The sequence below is a fragment of the Strix uralensis genome, chromosome 4 (genome assembly GCF_047716275.1).
Source record: "Strix uralensis isolate ZFMK-TIS-50842 chromosome 4, bStrUra1, whole genome shotgun sequence".
Classification (NCBI taxonomy): domain Eukaryota; kingdom Metazoa; phylum Chordata; class Aves; order Strigiformes; family Strigidae; genus Strix; species Strix uralensis.
The window spans coordinates 89,290,155-89,310,144 of NC_133975.1; the positions used below are offsets into that span (position 1 = coordinate 89,290,155).

At 43.2% G+C, this 19,990-nt stretch overlaps 1 protein-coding gene across 28 annotated transcripts in view; it reads right to left on the bottom strand.

Moving 5' to 3' along the window:
- MADD (MAP kinase activating death domain) overlaps nt 1-19,048 on the bottom strand; it is a 75,682-nt gene extending 56,634 nt beyond the window's left edge. For 26 of the 28 annotated variants that reach the window (XM_074867684.1, XM_074867682.1, XM_074867680.1 and 23 more), the window contains exons 1-3: nt 18,793-19,048; nt 4,993-5,185; nt 1,629-2,243 (exon numbers count right to left, since the gene is read on the bottom strand). In XM_074867684.1, coding sequence (XP_074723785.1) covers nt 1,629-2,243; nt 4,993-5,054 — 677 coding nt within the window. In that variant the 5' untranslated portion in view covers nt 5,055-5,185; nt 18,793-19,048. Of the gene's footprint in view, nt 1-1,628; nt 2,244-4,992; nt 5,186-8,473; nt 8,554-18,648; nt 18,729-18,792 lie in introns of those variants that run through there. The other 2 variants (XM_074867657.1, XM_074867658.1) reach the window with 2 other exon arrangements.
- Between the last annotated feature and the right edge of the window lie 942 nt (nt 19,049-19,990).

The window sequence follows — 19,990 nt, forward strand, 5'->3', positions numbered from 1 at the left end:
CTGTGATGCTTCTCATCCTCCACTCTTCCTTCAGCCACTTGTAATGCACAGGACATTAGGTTGTTAACAGGCACGCTCAACCTTTTGCAAGCTGTAAGGATTCAGTTTCACCTTTATTCTGCCACCACTTCAAAACTATTCTACTTTTCCAGGTCACAGCCTGCAAACCACACCATAATTCAAATCTGCTGCTTTACTTTTCCCAGAGATGTATGCTAAGCATTCCTTCTCGTGCCCTCCTCATCTGTCACTCAGTTCTTCTCTTTAAGAATTATGTCCAACAAGAGCAAATTTTTCAAATACCACATGCCATTCAAACACTGGAATACTTTAGTACCCCTTTCAAAATTCAGATGAGCTCACAGAGTTGAGGAAAATAATGAAATTTAGCTTTCTTCTGCCTCAGTAATTATCAGACTAAACCAAGTGACAAAATAAGGTCCTTTAATACATACTTCCATTGCAGGGCTGGGGGGAAAAAAAAAAGTTTGTTCCAACAGAATCATTTTTTCCCCAACAGCCAGTGGATCCAGGTGACAAATCTGCTAAAGTAGGAGTCAGTCATAAGCCCAGGACATTCTCCTAGAACTATTCCAGGGTAGTAACCCAAGAAGTAGGCTACTGCTCTGTGAACAGGACAGACTTCCCCTTTCATACAAAATGTAAAGGGCTTATAAAGTTGAAAATGATCAATGTCCTGTCATTTTTTGCTTTTGACAAGTTTAATTTGGAGTGTACCAAGCTATTTAACTCACATTATGAGCTATCTCACAGCTCCATCCCTCTTACTATTGAGATAATCTCCTTCTCCAGAGATTCATTTTATATTTTCTCTTTTCAGTTAGCGTATTGGAAAGGAAAATATCATCCTGGAACGTAGGTGTCAGGCACAATAGCACAAACATACATCCATGACTGATATACATAAAGACAATGTTTCTTCCTACCCTACAGTACAAGAGCTTTTGTTCCATACCCAACATTATAATAGCAGATATGTAAGATTACTACATTACATTAAAAATACTCCAAGTTCCTGTTAATTTGCTGTTACCAACCCCCATCCCCATATGCTTCCTAGACAACTCCTTTGTTTTCTACCTCTCCTCCCTCTTCCCTTCAAATATTGTACTTTGAGCTCTTTCAGCCGTTCCTACTTCTCTAGTCTTTTCTCTCCCACACTGAAGTTCAGATCGCTTCATAAGCTCATTAAGGACACTTTCATCATTTCCCTCTTGTCCCAAGTGGAAATTCTGTTATTTCTTGGCTGTTTCTAATTTGCCAGAGAATCAGTCGTGACGTTCACTGCCACGGAGCTTATATGCCATAGCAACAATAACAGCATCAGTGCTCAGCTTCAGAAAAGATCATGCTTGGTCAGTTGTTAGCAGGATAGTGCCTCCTTAGGCGTATCAAAAATGAAAATCATACCAGACTACAGAATCAGACAGAGGAGTTTTAAAGAAATCATGACAAAAATTTTCCTTTTTCTACTGTGATTCTGGGTTAACACAGCAAAAAGGTCAACCATTGGTGTTTGGCTGCTTCTGCAACCACACCATGCAGACAATTGCAGCCATGGACACAAACAGCGGGAGGGAAGAGTTGTTTCTTCCCCCTCAACATACCTCTGCACACCACGAGGAATCCCCAACTTCTTGCCCAACAATCGCTCACTACAGCAGTCCACAAGTCTCTTGAGGGTGTACAGACATTCACGAAAGGTGGAAAAGAAGGGATAATGACTAAGGATGCACAGAGAAGTCAGAGTGCTGTTCCGAGAGCGATGGCTGCCTTTGGTCAGACGCTTACTGCGCGGTGATCGATTCACATCCGGGGTGGACTCTGTACTTGGGGCCTGCAGTGAAGAACTGCTCTCTGAACTCTCAGTGCCCACTTCCTCTTGGGGTGCAGATACCTCCCCAGATTTGGGGATTTTCTGTCCCTCCCGAGCTCGATGTCCCCCTGTGCCTTCTCCCTTCTCCTTGGGTACTCGCTTCTGGAAGGAGCGGTAGAAGTTGACACAGATTCCATAGCGAATGACACCTGTATCCTTGTCTGTCAGTGTGAAGACAAAGGAAGTGTCATCACGGAAGCTCATGCGTTTTTGCCGCACGCTCAGGCATCCTTCTGGCTGGCAGAAGAATACAACATCAGGCGGTAGAGGAAAGTCCACGTGGTCTTCTAGAGGGTAACGTCGCAGCAGTTCAGGAGTCTGAGCAACACTATCACTGCTTGGCTGCCTACAAAAAAAGCAAACAAAAACCACATACATAGTTGTCTAATGACAATAAAAATTTTTAGTATCTCTCTACTAACGTGTCAGGAGCCTGTGGGCTCAGCTTCATCTTTGCTTCTTCTCTCCCCTACTATACAGGGGAAGTGCAGCTTCTCAGTCAGTAGCCACAATGCCCAATCACTAGCACAAGGTCACAGCTGCAGAAAGGTTAAATTAAAAAGTCTGTACCATCATTATCAAGGCCCAACGAGGAGCCTGTTCAAACTTGACCAAGAAAAGGATTTTCGGGAGTATGTTGTTCCCAGGAGAACATCACAGTGTGATGTTTCCCTGACTTTGATTTCCAAAATTAATTTAACTGCACGGGTCTCTGGGCAATGCTTAGATAGGAAATACGCTGTCCCTCTCCAAATATACAGTCAGATGAAAACCCCCCGGATTTCAGCCATTTATGAACAAGATGAAAAATTAAATGAGAAAATCCAGTGTCAATTCCTAACTGAGAAAAACAAGAATTTACTTGGAAAGAACTCAGACAAATGGAATGATATGGACCTCATCCTATAAAATTTTCATTAAAAAGTTCCAGCAATCATAGATACATATATTTCTGTGTTTGATTTTCAAGTTGGATTTGAAGTGTAAGTTACTATAAAAGCTGGGTAGTAACATGCAGACCTATTTAACAGTGTGGGTCACCAACCTTTGTACCACAAATCACTAACAGAACACAAAGACAGAAAGGCAATACTGTTTATCTCTAATTTTCTACCAGAAGAACAGATTCTTTCAAGCTATTAACTGTTTTCCTACCACTATTTTTCCATGAAAGTTACTAAATAACTGCCAGAGAAATAGTATGAGATCCACATAGTGGAGGAAGAAAAGCATGTCCCCAGAACAAGCTCTCTTTGGTTTGACCCCTTTGCTATAAAGCCTGATCTCTCACCATTTTCTAAAGTAATTAGCATTTAGTATCACGTTTACTAAATGGGATGTAAGCGACCTGGCTCCACCATCACTCTCCTATGGGATCTCATACAAGACATTTTCTCACTTTGATACTTTAGATTTGCCCATCATAAAATACAAATGACACCTGCCTTTCTCTGAGAGGTGAGAAAACCCAAACAAGTAGTATAGAATGTTTGTTATTTACAAAAGAAAATCACTGGTGTAAATAGCTCTGCTGACTGATTCTCCCAAACTAATACTTTATTAAAGAAAAAGTAAAAATGTGTTAGCAATAAAGCATAAATTGGTAACAAAATTTATACTGCCTGTACAGTTAAGTACTGAAATACTGTATGAAAAAAGAAACCCTAAAAAGCTTTTAAATATTAATGGACACAACTAATGCATCATCTGCTGAAGAAAAAATGTCAAATAATGCTGGTACTATTTGGCAGTAAATGGTTTAAAAAAATGTCATCAAAGTACCAGTGACTATATCATCAGTTCATGCCTTTGCAGTAGTATTAGCTACAGGGTCTTCTCAGACATTTAGAAAATCTGCATTTATCAAAAGGGAATACTTCCAAAAGGCATTGCTATTTGTGCACGGTGGATAACAAGATGTAATGGTGAAGGCCACGTGGAGCTCCTAAGGACTCTGCAGCAGAAGCTACTTCAGTCAGCTCCATGTCTTATCACAGGCATTTGTTGAAGTGCCTAATGAGACAACAGACCTCTGAGCATTAGCAATCTAGCTACCACTGCCCAGCAAAAAGCAAGAGAACTAACTGCAGGAGTCCAGAAGTGATGCTAGCAAATTTCTAAGTGAGAACATCAGACACTATAAGCAACACTGCAGGAGGCAAGTTAACACTTCTTCCTCCTTTTCCTAGCCGGTGACACACATATGGAAAGCTTAGTTATTTTTCTACAGACAGTAAGAAATAATTAAACCATTAAATTATTCTGCCCGTAAAATACAATAATAAAAATAATTATTAATTAGGATTATGTCACTGCCTCCACTTAGGCTATTTATATATTGCACTCAAAGTATTCTGAAAGTGGGAGGTAAAGTAACAGGCTGATGCACATAAACCACTGATATTTAGAAATGAAAGAAATAAACCCATTAAATAAGACTGGCAGAAAGCTACTGCATAAACTCTGAATGAAGAAAAACAACATTTACTGAGCACCTGTGTATTTGACAAACAGCACACATGTCAACCCCACATTTCATATATGCTTTAAGTAAATAAGCATAACATTTTATCTAATGATAGTTAATAAGACTTTAAAAAAGAAAACATTCATGTCATTCCTAGGAGGATAAATGAGTATTAGAGGAAGAAAGAGCCAAGTAAGTCAAGTCCAGATTGTTTTTTTTTAAACTGAGTTTACAGACTACACTTCAAAAGCTAGAAAAGTAACCCCAAACTAGTATTTTACTTGCATGTAGCTTTCAGTTTGTGAATCCCCCTATCCTGATGCCAGTGGAAACAGAGAAGTTCAGACACAGAGGCTACCAGAGAGTCATACATAAGTTGGCTTTTCTTATCACCCTTTGCAGACCCTTGAAAAGGAGTCTAAAGACCTCAAGTTAAAAAACATTGGCTGTGCTAGCATCTTTCAAAAAGTGCCCTGGGCCAAGCAGATGCTCCCATTATGGTAGCATTCTGCACACATTCCAGACAGCTCTTCCTCAGCACCAAGCAAGGCTTTGTCAGTGGATGCTACGCTATTTATCCCCACTCTACTGTGCAAGCAAAAGCAGTGCCGAGACTCTTTCACCTTACCTGGCTCCAATGATCACAAGATAGTCGAGTAACCGAGGGCAGATTTTCTTTTTCTGCACCATTGTCCTTGACGCCCCTCCCTATGTCATCTCAGTGAATTTCTGTTCATTGATCCAGTAGTCACTTATCCAGTCAGCCGTGATTGATCGCCTCGGGGAAGAGAATCTGCTTGGAACTGTCTAGCAAGTTCAACCTATGATCAAGAAAAGCAACAGTGTCAAAAGCACAATCAGGAATACCAAACACATACAAGCCACTTCGTGACCTTAATTACATTTCCCAAAAGCCTCAGCTTTCTGTGCAGTCATGGCCATCCACATGTCTCTCTCTTCATGAGTATAAAACCACAACCACAAGTCCACAAAAGCAGAGAGCGCTGAAAAACACACAAAAAAGTACAAGAGGATCTCAAGAAAGACCACAGACAAACAAAGCAGCGTATCACTGGCAAAGAGCTATTCATGAAATGGTTCGGGGCAGAAGTATTGCTTAGGCAAATCCCTGGGATCCGTACAGTGCTTGGGAAAGGAGCTTCACTCAGCAATTCTGTACAGCAAAACATGACAGAAGAAAAAAACACAACTTGAACTTTAGCTGTCTGATAAACAGAATAACTAAAGAAGGGGTAATATCAAGAGAAGTCCAATCTGATATAATGCACCTCACCCTCCCAAACGTGGATATGGCCCAGAGCAAGAATGACCTTCACAATCCCCAGTGACTGTGACCTCTAACACTTTCTGTGAAGACGCAGAACTGCTGTTCTATAGAATTGCAATTTGCAATAGCAGAAGTGCTTCTTGTAAATCTTATTGTTTCTTTCAATTACTTTATTCAATTCCATTTATCTTATCTTCACCATTTACTCTTGATACCCATGCCTCTTCTAGCTACTTTCTCCGTCCATTTTATAATGGAAAAACCTTCTTGGCACAACTGATATTGTACTGCAGCATTACTATTTGCCAATAACTATGTTTAATAAACATCCAGAATTCAGTAAGCACTATAAAATTGTTCTTTCCAATCCCACCATTCATACTACACTGAATTCATGAAAGGAAAAGAAAAATCTTAAAAATTAATCAAGTTCCATATCACAATGTTCCCTACCTACATGTGAAAACCATCTGAAAACAGAAATTTTCTGAAACAGAAAGTTCTCAAAAATTCTAAAACCGGAGATACTCAAACTGTACTACAAGTTTACTGAGCATACCAATGAAAGCATTAATAAAATTGTATATTTAAAAAAATTTATTTGATTGCCTTTTGGGACATATTTAGAGTAAGGTTCATGTTTACATCTGAAGGCTATCACAGAATTCAGAGGATTATTACTATTGTACTAAAATCTTTCAGTTCTGCAGCATAAAGTTTAGATTTTGTTTGTATAAAAGTCTAACAGATTTACTAACTGTAATTCTCAGCAAGATTAGATCATTTTCTTGATTGTTCTCTCATTACTTCACAACCAAAAGTTACATAAAGGCACTGTAACTGTCAGCATCTCTCAATCACATTTAAAGTCTAGAGACACAACTGCTTTTTTCCCAGTCCTTCACATTCCAGGTACAGAGTTGGGGGATTTTGTTCATTAGCACTCCAAATACCACTAAAAACACAAACACACAAAAAAAGTATGTATATGATTTACCAAAAAAGGAAAATCATACTAGTCAGTAAGTATTAATTATGAATTAATAAACTGAAAGCAAGCTTATCCCTCACACACACAAAACCCCACTTCATGGCATGGTTTTAGCAGATCTTCAATTACAGTCACTGCAGGTTCCTAAGCGACAGCACTATAAATTACCTTCTCTGAGAAACAATACTTTTATAAATTATCTTCTCTGAACAACAGACAAAATACAGACACAGGAAGTAAAGCTCCTGTTTCTTCATTTTAGTATTATTGAAAACACTGTAGAATCTGTTTTGCAACAGCAATTGATCCAACATATTCTGCAAATATCTTGGTGTAGATAAACCGGAGAGGAACAAGAAAGTTGGGGTGATCAAGTGGAACTTTTTGCCTTCAGTTTGAAGAACTACTTTATCTGATTTCTTTCTAAATAGCTTTACCCAGAACTTTTTAAGGAACTCACTGTTCAGTTACAGACACGGGCATAGGAGCAAGTTACCACGAGGTAACCTAGAAGTATGACTTTGAGGAACTTCCACTATTCAGTGGTAACCAAACATATGGTCTTCCTCTGTAACAGAGACTATCCTACCCCTCAGTGAAGGTGGAGAAAGTAAGCTGTGTTTACAAAGGAGTAAAAACATACGCAATGACTAGAGAGTAATGGACGAGGCTACAAGACCATGACCTTAGCATACCTTTCAGTAACTTGTCCATACCCTGGGGTTTTTCTCCTATTCTCTAGCCTGGAGAACATCTCTTATGATTGCAATTCATTACACAGCTTTCCCACAGTTCTGCAAAGGAGCTAGCCAGGTATGCAATATGAAGACCTCCATCAAAACCATAAAATTTTCAAAAGAGTAGCCAAGCAGACCAATACAAGGAACATATGCAGGGCTTCTGGAATGGCTGAACCTGCATCCTAGTGATACATCAAAGTTTCTGTCAGTTTTTGAAAAAAATATCTGAGCACTTTCCAAGATTTCTGATTTCTACTGCAACACAGGGAGACCAGACTGATCAAGATACTCTGCAGGGGCTTCTAGAGTCTCCTTTACTTGGTTACTTATTTTCAACAAGGCCATAGTTATAGTGAGACATAAGAGGACAAAGGCTTCCTTCTGGAAGACAAAGTTTTGTTAGATTGGAGCAAGAGGTAGAAGAATTAGAACCAAGTTCAAGTTATTGCCTTCTCCTATTCAATCTCTTGCTTCTTCAGAGATCTAGTAACAGCTTATGACAGTAATTAAAGAGCAATTAGATCAGTATTTGCTGGAACTCGCCTTCCTACTCCTGGTTGGAATCAGACAACACAGTTGATCTGTATAAACCAACACAAACAGGCATTACAGTCCTACCTCTCTCTGCCTATCTGCCAAAAACTTGCTTTCAGGCCAGCGTCATTCCCTCCTCTGTTCTGGTAAAAGTACTAATGCAGTTACACGGTGAACCAGATTGTGGAATTGATATGGACTAAAACTAACACCCTCTCTTCTCCTCCCTTGCCACTTTTGTTTTTACTAGCTTATTTCTATGACTTGGTTCACCATCTGGCCACGCAAACGCCTGTGCAAGCACAAAGAAAAGGTAGGAGTGAGCAACTAAGGGAGTCTGGAAAATTTGATTAAACATAGTATGATCACAGAACTACAGATGACAGCTTCTCTACAGGCCATAAAGAGGTAGTTTCTTTCTCAGATTTGCTACCATCCTTCTAGCTCCTAGATTTTACAGACTGAGTACTTTAGAACAGAAAGAGATCAAACAAGCCAGAGGTACTCCCATTTCTCCTCTTTCATGTTGGCATTCGGACCTGAATTGAGAGATTACCTTAACTCTGAGATGGTACAGGTTTTTACATTGATGGTCTCCTCTCTCTCTCAAGCTGTTTTAACTCTAGGTTGCTTTTTCTGAGAAGGTCTTCTGCAGCGTGCTTTCTCTTTGCAAAACATCTTGGAACCAGCCCTTTGAAGACTGAATCCTCAAGCAGTGCTTGAGAAGAAACTTCCTGTAACTTCAACTCAAGAAAAATAAAGAAGCGAAGGCCACCACAGAAACATACTGCACAAGCACATCATGTATCTGAGAACACCACAATTTAAATAAGCACTCACATGGATGGTGAACAGGTTGGTGAGAACTAACACTACCCACGTACTGTGGCAGCTGTCAGCAATACTCACGAACTAGTAGAAATTGGCACGGTAGCCTAGACACAAAGACAAAGGCCAGAGCCAGCACTAACCCACGGCCTACCAGTAAGTCAAGACAAAAAAGTGTTCAAAACAACACTTCTATTACTGACACTACTCTACATTTCAAAATTCCCCAAACACCCACGTTTTAGGTTGTAGCACAACTTCTTGGAGGACAATCTGCATGGTATTCTGCCATTTAAAGTCCTCCCAGAAATAAAAGACTATATAAACACACACTCACGAAAAGCACCACACCACAGAACGGATATGGTAGCATGAAAGAACTGCAGCAGCCATTTTATCAGCTTAGAGCCATCTGTGTCAGACCAATGCCCAGAATTAGTTCCAAGACATGAATTGTGCAGCACCCCTGTCTCATCTACCTGTTGGAGTCTTCAGTCTTTTTAAAAAAAAACTCTTTTCTTTCTAGCTAAAGGAACAAAGCAATTTAGTCAAAGAATAACTTGAACACAACAAACCGTTAATCCAATTTGTCTCACGGTCATTTTCCTCACACACAGCTTTGGTAGGTCTGCCTTACACTCAACTGTATGATAGTCAGCAGGTATTTAAATCATTGCTGAAAAAATGATATGAAGACAGCAGATTATTTTCCAACAAGCAGATGTTAAGCCCTGCTTTCCTTACAACTCTTCCACAGTTTTGGATGGTACCAGAAAGGCCTCTCCTTCCATTATCTCCAGCTTCTATCTGGTACAAGGATCATACTGACCAGTTCACCAGTGCATGGATACCTTTAGAATATAAATCAGGGTCATACAATTCAATTTACTGACTGAGTGGAGAGCATACAGTGGGACGTTAATTTCTAAGAGAAAAAAGAGGAAGTCATGAAGGAGACAGCAAGAATTACAGGACAGGAGCCACATGAATTCTGGTTCACTGAAATCTCACCTTGCAAAAGACCAAATTTCCAGCTATGTCCAAAAGCAACTAAATTTTCAGTTCCTTGAAACATCCTGAATTTCTATTTATGCTCAGCCAAGACAGTCTGTACTCAGTTCAGATCTACAGCCGCTATGCCTGACCTTAGTGCATTGTTTACTCTGAACGCAAGATCCATACCAATCGGACTAAACTGAAAGCTGAAACAAAACACAAGTAGGGCCAGGAGTTTCAATGCCCACTGGTTGACTTACGTTTCCCCTTCTCACATTACACCCCTTGAGTACGCTGAGACAGCCATCTGCCTAAGCTATGAAAAATAGGTGCAAGTACTTCAGGAGCCGCCAAACCCCCTGTGTGGCCAGGAACCCCACTTAACTCACTGTAGAACTGGAATCAATGCAGTCTGAAGCACAATATGAGCTATTCATGGTAGCTTTGACCCGTCTTTAGACATTTTAATAATCTTTATGGAATTTTACCACTGAAATTTTGGTTACTACTTCTTTCAAGTCTGTTTCAAGTGGTTCCAGCCACTCTCTCTGGTATAGCACATACTATTTTTGCTTGTACTAAGAAGCAGCCCCCATCTCACAGGAGCCATTTTACACTTTCCCTGCTTAACAGCTACATTAACATTAAACACTGCTAGTAGTTTTATACTTTAAAATATGCAACATTCTAGGAAGCCTATTATCCCTATCATCCAGATACTACAGTGGTTCTACTAACACAAGCAACACAGATGACTGCGCAGATGAGTTTAAAACACCTCCCCTTCTCCAGAGCTTGACAGAATACGGAACAATTTCTAAAGTCAGACCTGGATGGACTTGCTATACTGGTGCAGCTGCTTTGTGTGTTACCATCCACCTTGGCAAGGCAGCAGTGCATGCCAATGCCATGACTCCTAAAAAGATACTAGCACTTTGGCACCAAAAAAAAAAAAAAAAAAAAGGGAGGCATTTTCAAAGTATTGCAAGCATGCCTAAAACAGACAACGGCATATTTATCTAGTATGATTAGTCTATAACATAGGTGCAGTTTTGCGAAATGCCTGGGGATAGTTCCAAGCATAAGAAATCACCCAGCAGGGAACAGGACTGCAGGCAGATTCTAAAAGCATCCTCCCTGGAGCACACATATCACTTGAGTCAGTAAGAACTCCTTACAGATAAAACAGCTGATGCATCCCAACTGTTTCCACCTTCCATCTATCCATAAAGCTCCAAGGAAAGGACAGAATAAATGAGATTAAGGAAAATCAGAGAATGAATTGTGAAAATTTTTGGTAATACAAAAAGACATCCTTGGAAGCCCTTCTGAAAAATGATAATAATTTAAAGATTTCTTCTTTTCCTGCTACAGAATGATATTATCTCTTTGCCTTCTGAAAACAGTACTGACACAGCCAAACATCTTTAGCCTCCGCATCAGTTTTCCAGAGCAAAATGGAGGTAGCATGGACAGAGATACCAGCGAATAAGAATGAACAAATAAGACCTGAACTAGTTCACAAACAGAAGTATCATGCCACACAGACAGGAACCTTTTTGCAGCATCACAGAGCAAAGCTGGACTGATTCAGGTTCTCGGTTGCTATAGTAACAGATTTCCCCATCCTTGTCATATGCTGGCCCTTCAGCATCGCCTCCTCTCTCCCCTCTGCTTCAGCCAAATGCTTAGCCAAAGCTGCCTGCTGTACATGCAAGACCACGCAGTCGCCACACGTGCACACACTGTAAAAACAGACCCACAGGTAATCTGATTCAGATCAATCTCCATAGCAACCCAATCTTTAGTTCCTACATCTTAGCCTGTGGGGTCTATTTATAGAGCAGCTGCAGCGCTCCACCCCCTCTGCTCCACCACCAAAGCTCCCAGTGCTGCCCATACGACAAACAAGCTTCAGCCCAGCACAAGGACTGCCTGGAGCCAAGGCTGAAAGATACCCCGCCTGGCACCCACGGGCCCCCGAGCTAGATGCCAGCGTAGTATCTGTAACATTTGAAACACCTCCCAGTTGGTGAGGTTCTCCATATCCACAAATACTACAAATATCTGAAGTCGTTATTGCTCACGGAAAGCTGAGTACCAACAGCAGCTGACAAAATCTGCTTATCCAGGTACACACAAGATACTTCCAAAGACGTCCACGGCAGCTGCTCCTTTAGCCTTGCACAAAAAGGACGCGCAAAAGGACGTGCAAAGCGTGCCAACGCAAAGGTGCAATCCTAACAGGAACTTGCAGGCAGCAGCAAACACAAAGGAGTGGTCCCAGCAGTACCTGCCCCACAGAAGCACAGCTGTACCCACCAGTAGATATTTGAAAACCATGCGGCTGGGACATTCATCTACTAATTGTTTAAAAAAAAGAAAGAAAAACAAAAAGAAAAATCAAGACCGAGGCCTTGAATGAGCCATGAGAGATAAGCACATGAGAAAGAACAGCATGCAAATACTGTTATCCGTTTTACTCTGCTACACTCTTGGGGAAAACCATCAACAATAAACTAATGGAGGAGAATCATACGCTTTTACAGCACTCTACTTGCTAACAGGAAGAAGATGACAGATTTTAGCCTCAGCCCCAGTTCATTTCACACACTTTAACTTAGGTTAAAGACCTTATTCTCCTCCCCACCTCCTGTACTGCCTGAAACACCTTGCTCATGAGCCTCCCTGCTGCTCCTCATAGTGCAGGGCATGCAGAGCACCACTCACCATCTTCTCACAGAACATAAATTCTGGCTTAAAAACCCTCTGTCAACCTGGGCAGTTCTCCTGCTCTACAGTGTTTGGATTTAAATTCATCTTTTATTTAAGAATAATCTCCAGAGATTTGCATTAGAGAACAGTAACACAGGAGGTTTGACTCCCTCCCTGCCCTTCACTCTTTTCAAGTCTGTCCTTTTTTTCCCCCCCTCCTTGTGTAACGTCACCATCACAAAATACAAGAGCCTTCTCATCTATTTCTACCTCATCAGCTTTTCACTGATCCTCAAGACTCCAGTAGGAGCCATTCATACACTTTGCAAGGGGTGTGGGAAGGCAACCCAAAGCCTCAAAACCTACACAACACCTCCGAGCTGACTTAGTCTCACCTTCTGCAACCTCTATGGCAATACATTCTTTTCCAAACCAGAACTGCTTTCGGCTCAAATTTTGCGCTGAGAAACTTTCTCACTGCTTTTGAGCACAGTCTAGACCCCATCACTCACAAGATGCTTCCATTCCCAGCCCTCTGCCCAGTTCCCATTTGAGAAGTAGGCCACAGTTCCCACCACGCAGGCACGAGCAGGTTTTTTTTCCAAAAGCCAAACACTGCAAATATACAGCCATAAAAAATTAACAAGAAAACAACAAAGCATGTGACATTTAAATGGAGAGAACTGCTGGATACAGCTGCAACTGCTGAATTATTCAGTGCTCTCCCTTGCCACGGCGCCTCCCCCAGCCACGGAAAGCAGCTCTAGGTCAGGAGCTCAGAGAAAAGACTTGTATAAAAGGACAGCAGGTAGAAGAGACACACTGCGGACAAACAGTGAGGAGTGTGCCAGTGACCGGTGGCTTCTCCTCTCACATCGGTTTCAAGGTATTCACCTACTCATTTGACAGGTGACACTATTCATGGCACCATCATCACCAAATACAGGCACATTCAACTCTCTCCTGGAGACGGGCCACACAGGGACAAATGACAGGCTTGCTGAGATCCCGACAACAAATTCCAGCCATTTATAAGTCAGAAAAGGGGGACACTCACAATCAGTGTGGAAACACTGGAACATTGCTCAGGATAATGAAAACCTGAAAATAAAGAGAAGGATTTTAAATAATCCAGTTATTTGGCTGTCGTTAGCACCACAGAACTGGTACTCAGAGCCTCACATCTGTTTTGCCTCATCTTAGAAACACTCAGCCTGTCTCCCTGTGTGTGCCACCTGCCTTGTTATCCGTTCCCTCTACTCGCCTTCCTCTCCATCAACTCTGTGGAAGATCACAAATTCCTACTCTCAAAATTTTGGTGATAAACCATAGTACCAGCTGGTCAAAACTGAAAGGAAATCAAAGAGAAAACCTCATTTTCTCTCTGCTAGAGCTCTGGGACGTGAGAAGCAAGCGTTTGGCAGACTCACCCACATGTAAACATTGGGGGGAGTAAGCTCCCAGCAAAGAAGGGGTAGGAACCGCCTCAAGCGACTGTGAGGGCCTGAGAGGACCTTCCAGACATTGGCAGTCACCACGGCAAAGGAAGGAGGGAACAACACCTGCTGGATATGTCTGAAGCCTAATGAAGGAAAGAAGGGAGAAATGAGGTGGCCTGGAGGACAGAACAAGCATGCCCAGCTCATAGCTCCAGCAGAGCGCAGTTTAACCGCTATCAAGCGGAAACAGGCACAGCAGCAAAGTGGCTCTGTGTTTGTGGGTGAAGCAATTTTGGTAAATACCAGTTTTGATTCTTAGTCATCTTTATCACAAAAAGCACTCCTCTCCTCCTGCTCTCTGTTGAGATGCAAATGGGCAGAGGCAGAACTCCCCATCTCCTTTCCAGAGCAAGTACAATATACCCAGGCAAGCAGAGATCCAGGGAAGCTGGTGTCAAAGCTACGGACAAGATGACGACCAAACATTTGATACTGACAGCAGGAGATTCAGTTAGAATATAAAGGGAAGCAGGACACAGCCATGGCACTGAACTCGCAGACGTAACAAAGAAAAGGAACAGATTAAGAAAAAAAAAAAAAAAGGCTGCTCTGCTCATAAGATAACACACAGTTCCTGGAGGTCATCAGATGCTTTACTGTCAATCTGCGTATCTTTGCTCTCTGTGTGAAAAAACAAGGTTAATTTCCTGACTCACAAATACCACTTAGAACAACTGTTTAGAAATTAGTTACAAACAAAACAAAAAGGAGAGATCTGACAAACTTTACAGGACACATCAAAGGCAATATGATGACCAGCCCTTTTTTGAGGGCTGCAACTGCTGTGAAATACTGAAAGCTGTGAAAGAAACAAAAAAACGTGAAACTTTATTCCTTGCTGCTACACTGATGCATTATTTCTCACAGGCACCTGGAAACACAACAGTCTCTCACTGAACTGCAATGCCTAGGAACACAGCACGAGAACTGCCTCAGTATAGGTAATTTAGGCATATGCAAGCAGCGCTTTTTACTTTTAAATCACTGCAAGGGTCCTGTTAGTAGCAGTAATTAAAAGTAAACACAACCTCTCACAATTCAGTAGTTTCTGGGCACCAAAAGGCACAGCCTCCCCATTTGGGAGTTCTCTGGTATAAAGAGATTTTTGAGCTCCTGGCAGAATGTGGGTCATTTCTTCACATTTTTGCTGGGTTTGGGGTTTCAGTTGGTTGTTCTAGTTCCAAGAGACAAATCAGGAGCATGTTTCTCAATCACCAACAGTAATTTCCATGTGGTCATGACAGGTTTAAAGGACTCTAGTGACAGAGAATCTGATCGCTCTAAAATTATTTTCTAGCTTAGACAACAGAGCAAAGCCCAGCTGAATTATACAGGCTCAGTTACAGAGAGTGAACAGTAGGTCGTCGTAACAGTTTTTCATAGCTCTTGAGGTGGAGAAGGAAAAGCAGCAAACCCTGCCATCATCAAAAGAAATATCACAATTATCCACACATTAACAAATTATCCCACTAAAAACCATTCCCTTCTAATTGATGCCTCGTGCCGCTCATTTTTATTTCACTTTGTGTCTCACTAGGTCACTAACAATGCTTTTCCTTCATGAAAATTTATACCTCAAGATAGATGGAGATTGTTTAAACTGGGGAAGTGATATTAATCTTACATATCCAGCTCTTTCATTCCTGTTTCTAAATCTTTTCCTCATTGCTGCAAATCCCCAATCAGTAGCTGCATTCTGTATTTTCTACTAGTGCGTTGAATAACTACGTCAAAGCCTTTCTGCCAAGAGCTGCCCAGAAATCTAACGCAGTGTATCTTAAATGCAGGCACAACAGGGCCGAAGGACATTTGCAGGAATTAATCTGGTTGTAACATATGCATTGCCTGTCTCCAATTCCTTCCTAATGGAAAGTAAGTGAAACATTCAACTCTTGTACTTGGCTTTAACAAAAAAGTATCAATTTCCATCTTGTGAGCATGATGGTACTACCACCTAGTTGAAAAACTACAATGTGAAATGACAGTCAAGACACTAAATTTTACATCATTTGTTATCCACTCTCACACGCTCGATCTCTTACAGTATTTTTTCCCCAGAAAAAGAAAGTAATTTCTCTAACAAAAGTATCTGGGAAGAACTATCAGAGAAAATCTATTACCTCAAGTGCTGTAAATTAAGAACTGTGAAGAGACTTATTCCCTTAGAATTCAGCAGTACTCGTGACTTGCTAACAGTACCAGAAATTTTCATAAATATTTGGTTTTTCAACTGACTCATTGCAAAAGATATTAAATAGACCAGACTGAACACCTTTCCAGAGGTACTTCTAGTATATTCTGTCTATACATAACTTGAATATTTGATACGGCTTGAGGTGAGAGGGAAAAAGCTATAAATGACGAGCCTCTGTGCCCCTCACCCCAAGTCAGATAAAATCAAAGCCAACATTAATTTAATTTAGGAAGATGATATGAACAACTGTTTCTGGAAGACTTGAGATGCACTGATGACTCTACCATTTCTACTGAACCATCAATCCTGATACTCCAGTAACTAAAAAGCTACTTTGGCTAGGTGGGCAAGGCTTAGTGTTAAACATCCTTGAAACTTTTATTTCTCCAGCTCCAAAATCCTTCTGAAACAGACTGAAGTTGGACTTCATTACATACACATCCTGTCTGCTTTCAAAAGAGTTACAGAATGGTATCAAGGTTGAAGAAGAAGTTTGCCCTCTAAAATATTTACTTTATGTTTTTTCATGAAAACTTCAAACTAGAAGACCTATTTTGTGCCCATTGCTACACAGTCTTTTGTGGCTTCGGCACATAACACATGATGAAAACCTAACTTGGCCAAATTATGTGTTTTGTATGGGCAACATTCTTTCAGTGTGGACATTATTTTCCTTTTTATCCATCCAGTAAAACTAGAACTGTTTTAAAAGTAGTAATGGTGTGGAAACTAATGCAGTAGGACTCTGAAGTTTACAGCTTGAAAGGTGCTAATTTGGTAAAACCACAAAAGTTCAGACTTGCGATACAACTGCAGCACCACTGGACAGGCGTGTACAAGATCTTTCAGTGCTGACAAGGCTGTATTATTTTCCAAACAAAAGCGTACTAGAGACTTGCTGATGATTTTACATTTTATTAAGCACACAGTAAGATGCTTAATGAGTGTATAATTAATTCCAGGGTACATTAAATTAGGTCCAAGAGCTATGCATTTTCTAACAATACAATGGTAAAGAAAAAGAACTATTTTATAGCTGGAATAATCAATCCGTTCAGTATTGCATAACATGCTACCAGAGGATGGCCAGATTAGATCCTACAAAAATTATATTTTAGCTATGTTAGATGCCCAAGGTGCTCTCTCTGATGTGTCAGGATTGCAGATTTTCATTACTGCTGAAAACAGCAAGTACTTCTTGTGCCCATCCAAAACAGTTCCCAAGGTTCAAGCAGTATGAAGTCCAAAAATGGAGACACTTCCCAAATAACCTATATTTGGATGACTTTGGTTTGGTTACGTGACCCTCAGGACACCACAATATATCTTCACTCCCCTTGCTTCTACCAGTAACATCCTTTTTTGCAAATAAGTGATGCTGCAAAGAGCACAGCAAGGACACTTGAGAGGGTACCAACAGAAATGCTGACCCAGAGTTGCACTGAATGTAGAGAAAATGGCTGGCTTGCCTAGGGAAAGCACAACGTATAGCCAGATTCACAGTCCTACCCCATGTCCATGGGGCTGCAAATTTACAATGTATGTTATTTTGTATATGTCTGGAAACATTGTGGTATAGGGGCAAGTTCGGGAAAAAAGGGAGAGAAGAAAGCCAGACAACAAATCACTTTCCTCCCAGGCTTATCATTTCCCTAAGCACCTCTTTATCGTGACTCCACACAAAGAGTATCGCAGACCAAGCTTTCCTCCCCTCCTCCGCCTGAAAATAGAAGTGAGCACACAGCAAAGCGGTGACACCCCTTTCTAAGGGGAAAATGCTCTTGATTTATAGGTTACTTCATAAGAAATTGCCTAGTCCAAAGTGAATTTGCTGTTCTATTGTCTTGGGGAGTAACAGGATCTGCTGTTTACAAACCGAGGAGTAAAAACACCTTTTCCAGTCACATCACTGCAGCGACCGACCCCTCCACAAAGCTGCACAGCCAACCCCCCCCAGAGGGGGTCAGACAGCCCTGCGCCTCCTTTCTACCTTGGCCTAACTGTCCTGCCCGCCTTCCTCCCGGCTGGGAGCGAGGAAGAGCCGCTGGGCAGGGCCGGACCCGGGCCCTGCCCTGCCCGCCAGGCTCCCCGCCGGGCGGGAGGGCTGCGGGCCCCGCGTCCTCACACCCGCCGCCGGCCGAGCGCCCCCGCCACCCCCCGGCCGGCCACGCCGCCATTTCCAGGCGCCCCGCGGTCCCCTGCTCCGCTGCAAACCCGCAAGCGACCCCAACACCCCCACACACACACCTCCCCCATCCCCGCCCGGCCACCGCTCCGCCACCGGCCGGCCGAGCCCCGCGGCGACAGCGCGGCCACGGGGTCCGGAGCCCCGGGAGGATGGAGCAGAGCTCGGGTGGGCCACCCCCCTCCCGCAGTGACCTTGCGGAAGGGGCTCGCCGTACCCGAGCATCCCCACAGCGCCCAGTCGGGCGGCTGCGGCAAAGCCAGCGGCGGGTGAAGGCACGGGGGGGGGGGGGGGGGGAGGTGCGGACACCCTACCGCCAGCTACTGGGGTGCGGATCGCCGAGCCCGGCCGGCCGGCGCTGCCCTGCCCGACCCAGCGTGGCGGCGGTGGGGGAGGCTCCTCGCTTTTGCCATGGGCACGCAGGCACCGGTCCGCACCGACCCCGACCCCGCGCTTACCTGTCGCCTCCCGGCCGCCCTGCGCCGCCCGGGCAGTTCCGCGTCCAGCGCCGGCAGCGGAACGCGCCACCCGCTGGGAGAGAGGGAGGGGAGGAGCGGAGCGAACCACTCGCCCCGACGACGGGGGGAGCCACCTCAGCAGCCGCCCGCAGCGGGCTGGAGCGGGCAGCGGCTCCCTCAGCCACGGGGCCGGGCCGGGCCCTCCCGGGAGGCCGCAACGCGGAGGCCCGGCCGCTGCCCCCAGCCCGGGGCCCGCTCCTGCCCCGGCGCCATCCGAGGCGCCTGCTGTGACCCGCGACGGTGAGGGGCAGCCGGCAGGCTGAAGGCAAGATGGCAGGGAGGGGGAAAAAAAAGCAGTTCTCCAGAGCCGGCTGCGTGGAGAGAAGCGGGAACATTTCAGGCCCGTGGAGCGTCGAGGGACGGCGCTCAAACCGCGGCCGGGCAAGCAGAAGGTGAAGCCTCGGAGCAAAGCCCGGCGCCAGCAGCCACAGGGCTGAGGGAACGCGGCCTTACAGCAGGGACACACCGCGGAGCACTCCAGGAGCTACTTGCTGAGTGGCTGCTGGCTTCACAAGATGACAAGAGAATTTGGTTATTAAAAGCTTGAGAGACAGCTTTTTTTAATTCCTTCCAAGCTCCTATAAACCAGTACACTGGCACAACCAACTCCATTTATAAACAAAACCAGAATTCCTAAAATAAACCCAAAATGCAACCAGAACTACCACAAGTAGCCCAATGGTTTGGAAAAATAATACATATATGAGGTGCAAAATGGTGAAATACTTGATTTGATATTCCACATCCAAAGCCTGCGTACTGTAGAGGAATTGGGATTTCAGAAATACACCCATTTTTCCTTCCTCCCAGTTGATCTGAATAGATCATGAGCAAACACAGCTGTTGCACAAGGGTACAGCCAACAGGGAACACCTCCGGAAAGTGTGGTTCAAGCACCCTGTGATTTCTGCAGGGGCCAAGTTAGCAAAATTAATTTGAAACAGATAGGGCACAGAGACTTAGAGCAGCAGGACCAAGTCTCAAGCCTAGGTGGCATTTTGCAAACGTAGAAGTACAAAGGGCCACTGATCTCAAGGAACGCTCTTCCCCCACACCTGCTTACTTGAGCTCCCTGGGCTAATGTGGGAAGCTGCTAGAAAACAAAAAAACCAATTCTGTACTAGTTTGCACTTTTAAA